The sequence below is a fragment of the Eurypyga helias genome, unplaced genomic scaffold (genome assembly GCF_000690775.1).
Source record: "Eurypyga helias isolate BGI_N326 unplaced genomic scaffold, ASM69077v1 scaffold12366, whole genome shotgun sequence".
Classification (NCBI taxonomy): domain Eukaryota; kingdom Metazoa; phylum Chordata; class Aves; order Eurypygiformes; family Eurypygidae; genus Eurypyga; species Eurypyga helias.
Window position 1 is genome coordinate 15937 of NW_010254778.1, and position 7331 is coordinate 23267.

Sequence of the window (7331 nt, forward strand, 5' to 3'; positions counted from 1 at the left end):
CTGGAAAACAAGAGAATGGCAAAAAATATCAGAGCAAACTCTATCACAGAGTCCGAGAGACACAGACCAGGTTTCTTAAGGAAACAAAAGTGTCAAGCCTGTCCTAACCACAAGGCATCTTTATTCTTTTCATAAATAACATCTTTTCAAGCAAAGCTTTGTATTTAAGCCTAAAATACAAAAGCATGACTAAAGCTGCAATGGGGTTTGGCAACATTTGAAAGTCAAGTCAGACTAAGGTAGAACTTGTGTTTAAAACAAGACAGAAATTCCAGAACAATATACAATGCGTAAACCAGCTCCTTTCACAAGGAGATCACACTTCCAGCAGGGAGATGTCTGTGGTCCAGCTATTTCTAAACAGGGACAGTAGCAAATAAACCCAAACCAGAACTAAACAAAGCAGCTTTTCAACCAGCCGGATATTTTGCAATCGATTCATTTTGCAAAAAAAACCCACTGGAAACTAGAATGAAATGGAGCGGTCGTTCCCGAGACAGCTCGAGCCATGACTCAGAGGGAGGATGACAAGGGGATGGAGCGGTTAGTAGATGAGGTCACCAAAAAACTGGCAAGGAGCTAAAAGCCTGGGTCACTCGTCTGGCTGGCTGCAAAGGAGGCAGCGTCCATGGCAGAGCTTTATTTAGTTACGCCAGAGCCATACCCTGCAATTTCACCACGCCGGGAAGCCAAGCCCTGCGGCTTCCTGCCAGCAGTGCCAGCCCCGGGGAGAGGGGCAGAGGGTCTCTGCACCTCAGAGACCAACTTCTCAGGCGCTGAAGCCTGGATCCAGCCTTCCAACACATCCCTGACTCCTGGCAGAGCCATTTAACAGGGCCTGACACCCCCTGCCAGCAGCACCTCAGCATTAGGTGTCTGCTCACCCGCAGCCTGGAACCTGCACTGCAGCCCACCACCGCGATTCCCGGAAGCGAGGTAGTAAATTCCCACGCTTCCCAACTTTCACAGCTTCTTTTTGTTTTCTGAGAAACCACGGAATGAAGAAAAGTGCATATCCCAACTGTTCCAACAGGAAGGGCCAAAAATGCTTTTCCCAGACCACTCTGGCATCTGAGCTAACAGCACCTCCCCAAAACACTCAGTCTCCCCCTTTGTCTCCCTCCTGCTACTCGCTGGCACCTTCCCCTGCCATCACGATTGTTCCTCCTGCAGTAAATTTGCTCTAAGCCCAACACCCTCTGATCTTAAACCCCCTCAGCTGTACCTTTAACCTCAACTTTTTGCCTTTTTTTTTTCCTGTAGCAAAACGCAAGCACAGCCAAAGCACACTCCCAGCCCCAACGATGGAAATATCACCCACCTACAGGGTGGGAACACACCCCTCAGCTCCTTACACAGCCGTGCTTTTCAGCTCACAGTACTCAAGCACCCCCAAGGCCCCCCACGCCCCCGGGGGGTAGATGTGCAGGAGGGGAAGAAGCCAAAAGAAATCAGCACATCAGAAATCTGTCAAATTTCCTGGCTCTGCCCCATTTTACTCTCAAGTGCCACGGGACTTCTCACTGACTCCCATTATTTACCAGGCTATTCCTAGGGGCTTCCTAGGAATTATTTCCTATTTACACTTGCGTAAACTGTCCGGCCCTTCCCACTACCTTGCTTACAATAAGAAAGAGGCAATTAAGGCCAAACACACACACTCTCAGAGCTCACGCTGCAGGGCTGGGTTCAAGTCCACCACGTTTCATTCTCCTTGTGCTGGTTCAGGATCAGCAACCAGCTCAGTGCTGGGCTCCAGGAAGCACATAAATGGTGCTTCGTGCTCGTAATTCACATTTTCGAGCACGATGCACTACGGTCATGTTTTAAATGCAGCCAGAACCCGCAGTACCGGGGGAAGGCTCCCAGGGTCGAGCGCAGCTCACGGGGGGGGGAGCTCACCAGTAAACACAAATATTGCGCTTCCAGCCAAAATCCTGCCCGGCCCCTAAATAAGAGCAATGTATTTTTCTATCCTCCCTGCCTAGGAATGAGGAAGGAAGGGGGCTGTTATTTCTTGCCCTTTCGGGAGCTCAAACCTCACGCCACTCGATGAACGCCCCAACCCCTCCCCCTGCTCCAACCCTGAAATGGTTTCTCTGCAGCTGAACAGGAAGTTCACAACATGTCTGGGAACTCCCCCAGACCTGCAGGCTGCAGCTTCAGTCCTTCATTAAAACACCCAAAAAGACTGTTACCTACTCCTTGTGCTGCTGGTCAAACCCAAAAAAACCTCCCCCCCCCCGCTGCCGCCTCTCTTCCGCGCCGCGCTGGCCGCGCAGCAACCCAGGAAGTTGATGCCCATGGCCGTCATTTCCTTCCAGGGTATGGCCGCGGCCTCTCGCTGGCTCAGCTCCGCCGGGCCGTTCTCAGCCTCGTGCTCCACAGCATCAGCCGGAATCGGTGTCCTTGGGCAGGGTGACACGACCCCGAGCTGGCCTTTCAGGGCGTCGGTGGCTTACGAGCAGCGCGTTCGGATGCATCACCCCTGGGGAGGCTTCACAATCCAGCTGCTTTCCTGTGGGAAGATCCGGACACAGTTAAACTGCCAGAGGCAGCACAGCCTGCCGTGAGGGAGAAGGAAGGGACAGACCAGGAATAGCCAGAAAATTCTCAGTAACAGGTGAAACACAGCTGGGATCTACTTCCGACTGCTCCAAACAGTGTGACCGCCAACACTGCCACGGTTCCAGTCCCTGTAACATAAGAAAATACACACTGGATTCAGAAAAGCCTCATCTCCATAGGTTTCAAAGAATTCTCCATCCCTCCCCCTTCCTCCCTTCTTTTCCCCTTGGTCAGAAAATCTGAATAAACGCCCAAAGCAGACGCTCCAACACAGAGAAACACCGCAGCATTTACTACACCCCCCCGGCTTTTGTGGGATTTTTAGGGAACACCGTCAGCATTTGGGCATGGCAACAGCAAAGCTGCCTTAAGGATCTAGCCAGAAAGCAGACACAAGTGCCTAGACACTGGTGTTGAAGGGTGTTTCTTGTGACACGAGGTGATGTTTCTTTACAGCGTGTTTAGAAGCAGAACAGCACAACCAAGAGTAACCCCCACGCCAGCAGGAGGTTCCACCAGAAACTAGCCCAGTTCACACGCATCACCGACAACCTGGATCATAGAATCACAGAATGGTTTGGGTTGGAAGGGACCTTAAAGATCATCTAGTCCCACCCCCCCTGCCATGGGCAGGAACACCTTCCACTAGACCAGGTTGCTCCAAGCCTCATCCAGCCTGGCCTTGGACACTTCCAGGGATGGGGCATCCACAGCTTCTCTGGGCAACCTGTCCCAGTGCCTCCCCACCCTCTCTATGAAGAATTTCTTCCTGATATCTAATCTAAACCTCCCTGTTTTCAATTTGTACCCTAGTCCTTTGGATTAGGATCCTTCCCTAGTCCATCATGAATCAGAGACTCCCCACTGGAGCACCTGTTTGCTGCGCTCGTGGGTCCCACGATGGCGATCCAGGTTGAGAAGGATCACATTTGGAGGGAAAAAGCTTCCTGGTGACTCCTGTTCTGGGCACTACCTTGGCCAGCTGCTGAACATCAGGGCAGCCGAAGGCCCTGCCGCCTTCTCGCGGGTCCCGAGCTCGTCAGCAGGCTCAGACGCTGCGAGTGGGGCATGGTCTGGAGACATGGCTCAGCATGGAGCCCCCTGCACCCCAGCAGGCCAAAACCAGAGCCTACACCTTCTCTAACAGCAGTGCTACTAGCAATGAAGAATCGAGGGTGCAGGCATCCAGCTTTGGGGAGGGACAGGTTTCCCTCGGTGGGAACCGCAGCAGAACCCGTTTCTCAGATCGGCACTGCCACCTTGTGCAGTTCTGCTGCTACGTCAGCCGGGTTCCAGGCACCAACACTCACACCGCTGCCCGGTGGAAGGACTCGGCCCCCTGAAAACCGAGCAGCCCACAGCACTACTGACCACAGCTCTGACCACGCCAAGGGAAGAGCTTCCAAGCAGCCCACAGCACTACTGACCACGCCAAGGGAAGAGCTTCCCAGTGTTTCCCCATTTGTGACACAGGGGAGCCACCCAGACCCCAGAGGGTAAGGATTTATGGCTGGCTGGCACCAATACCGCAAGCCAAGGAAGAACCACCACGCTAGCTGCCCAAAACGCTTTTCAAATCCCATTTTCCATCATCAAACCTGCAGGGTGAAACATGCTGTAAACAGTTTATCTTCATCAACAGTAAGTGCTTGGACTTGATCTGAAAGGTCTTCTCCAGCCTAGAAGGTTCTGTGAACACGATGACAAACACCCTTGACCAAGAGGAACCGCTGGCGGCAGCGGGCAGCGCGCTGCACTGAACAGGTGGGACAAGGGCGCCCGGGGCAAGCTGCTCGCAGACCTGTCATGGAGCAGCTTCCTGCCAGAAATCAGAGCCAAACCCAGGGAGGCCGCCCGCAGCTCACCGTCAGACCAAGGAGCTTCCACCCAGTCACCGCAACACCCGGTGCCTACACTCTCCCAGACTTCACCGAGAGCCAGAGCAACAGCTGCACCAACAGTCCCTGCTACAGCCAGCTCCACGGTTCAGGAAGGTGTTGCTTCAGAGCCGTGCTCAGGGCAAACAGCATCACGGACCCACTGCTCACTCACATGGTAACCACCCCCCTCCCCTTCCATAAACCAATCCCAGCAGAAGCTGCTGACTCCGGCACACAGGGAAAAAAGCACAAGTTTGCCTGTTGCATTTCCTTCAAAAAAGGAGCCAGGGCACCTTAGTGTAGTTTGACAAAGCACTCATTCATCCAGCCACAGGTAAAGAGGGTAAAACCCATGAAATTATATTCTTTATTTCCATTTTTTTCCAAGTTTCAATTAGAATACCAGCTTCAAAAATAAACAGAGTAAAGTCAAATAACTGAAGAGCAACCCTAGTCAACTACAGCTCCGCAGGTGAAAGCAGGCAACATCAGCTCCACTCAAATACAGCACCCTTCTCCAGCAGAGGTCAAGGATTTGGGTACTTCACCTTAGACAGCACCTAAGAGATTACTGCAGTACAGGAACAGACTAGAGAACACAAAATTGAGTATTTCCAATGACGCCAGTATAGCAAAACAGCAAGTTGAAAAATATTTACAAAGATATCTACACATCGTGCCTAACAGTGCTCCTGGGATGCTCCAACGCACTGAAACTGCTACCACCACCTCCTCCTCCACGCCGAGGAGCTGACCACACCTCCCCCTCAAGTCCAATTAAGAGCCTTCTTGCTGGTCTTCAATCTTTGGAGCCAGGTAGTATTTTAAGTGTCCCATATCAGCAATCTTGTACTCCACAACTGGGAAAAAGAAACACACAGAGTATTCAGAAGGTCCTTCAGAAGAGCCACGCGGTAACGCAGCGCTAAGGTGGCAGCGTCCGAGCAGATTCAAGGGGAGCTGCTTCTACTTACCCAGAGGAACATCTGCAGACATGCTGAGTGTTACTGTAGGGGACAGGGGGGTGGCTTTGGTAAAAAAGTTCAGGTACCTCAGGGCAAAGGTCAATTGGACGGGCTCGTTCATCTCTATTGTAACCTAGAAAACCATCAGTCAGGCGAGAAATCAGAAACACAGCAAGTCCCTCAAGCCTCTCAAATGATTCAGCCTGGAGAAGGGAAGGCTCCGGGGAGACCTTACTGCAGCCTTCCAGTGCCTGAAGGGGCTACAAGGAAGCTGGGGGGGACTTTTTACAAGGGCCTGTAGGGACAGGACAAGGGGCAACGGGTTTAACTTGAAAATAGGGAGGTTTAGATTACATATCAGGCAGGAATTCTTCCCAGAGAAGGTGGGGAGGCACTGGGACAGGTTGCCCAGAGAAGCTGTGGATGCCCCAACCCTGGAAGTGTCCAAGGCCAGGCTGGATGAGGCTTGGAGCAACCTGGTCTAGTGGAAGGTGTCCCCGCCCATGGCAGGGGGGTTGGAATTGGATGGTCTTTAGGTCCCTTCTAACCCAAACCAGTCTGTGATTCAGCACTACAGACCCAGCCACCTCATGCAAAGGCAGTTGCAGTGCTACTCCCACTGTTCTGCTGAGCACTGCTTGCAGGCCCCAGGTAGGGACCTAAAGTTGGCAAAGATCTGCTGACTCTTACCTATAAACCAGAGATCCAATGGTCCAGCTTTAGCCCCCAGTAATCTGGGGAATTAGTTGTTATTGGTGGAAACCTCAACACTGAACACACCACAGTAACCACGAAGACTTAACTTACAGCTTCCTCCTCTTTATCCACGTTACTGGTCTGCGACAGCTTGATGTTTCCATTTCCCAGCTCTCCATTAGCTGAAAATTTCACACCGTCTTTTGCACAGGAGATGACGACCGCATCGCCAATGTGGCTGAGATCTCTACAGATGCGTGCGAATTCAGCAGAGGGCATTTTCACCACACAACTATATTCTTGTTCCTGCAAAGGAAGTGTCACAATTAAACTTGCTACCCTTGAGCTTGTCCTTCCGAAGGAAGTTATGTTACAAGCTCAAACTTTACATGTGATGTGACAAGGGAAAACACCCACTTCTAAGAGACAAGTGCACTCAGTCTTTCGAGCCGTTACTTACTGGAATTCCAAGCTGCTCCACATCGAGATCCATTAACTTCATCTCGTAATCAGACACTTTTTCCTGATCTGAAGAAGCAAAGCACAGTTTAACCAAGTGTTTCCAAGAAGTTACCATCCTGAATTTAACTTCTGCCCCTTCTTGTCCGTGTAAAAGCACTTTTGTTACGATCCACCCTGTTTAGTTAAAGCTAGAAATCTGGAAGTGACCCAAACAGCCTTTTGTAGGCTGTGAGAGGACAGGAGCTTGCCAAGAGCATCTGTCTGTGGCCTAACAAAGAGTCTCTCTTACAAAGAAAGTATGCAGTCAAGTTGACTAAGCTTATACCTCCAGCCTGTTTCAAGACATGAAGTATCAGGTGACCCCTCCCATTTCTGAAGTCTTTCTTCTCTTTCCTCCACCCCAGCATCTGTTTGGTCTGTCTTTATCACCTAAAAATACCACGGTAGCAGATTAGCTCCCAAATCTAACACTCACTTGGTGCTTCAAACACTAGAGCCAATGTGTCCGCATTGTCTTCAGCTCTGAGAGTTATGATGTCTTCGTTTCCAGCACATTTCAGTATTTTGGACATGCTAGGGGGGAAAACAGGCAGTTTACTCACAGGGTTACAAGCCGTTTGCTTACCGCAGTGTGAAAACGAGGCCGAGAGGCCGCAGTCAGAAGCCTCAGACGCCGCACACGGAGCTGTGCGGAAGGAGCAGAGCTCGGGCTCGGCCCCGCCGCCCGGCGAGGCGCCATGGCGGGCAGCGCTCGGCCTTC

General features: G+C 51.6%; 1 protein-coding gene across 1 annotated transcript; it reads right to left on the reverse strand.

The window, feature by feature from the left end:
- Positions 1–5190: 5190 nt before the first annotated feature.
- Positions 5191–7144, reverse strand: PCNA (proliferating cell nuclear antigen; the record flags this gene model as incomplete). Its single annotated transcript, XM_010153128.1, has 5 exons — positions 5191–5308; positions 5423–5546; positions 6221–6415; positions 6570–6637; positions 7047–7144. Coding segments are annotated over 5 exons (568 nt in total), but the record flags the coding sequence as incomplete, so codon positions are not given.
- Between the last annotated feature and the right edge of the window lie 187 nt (positions 7145–7331).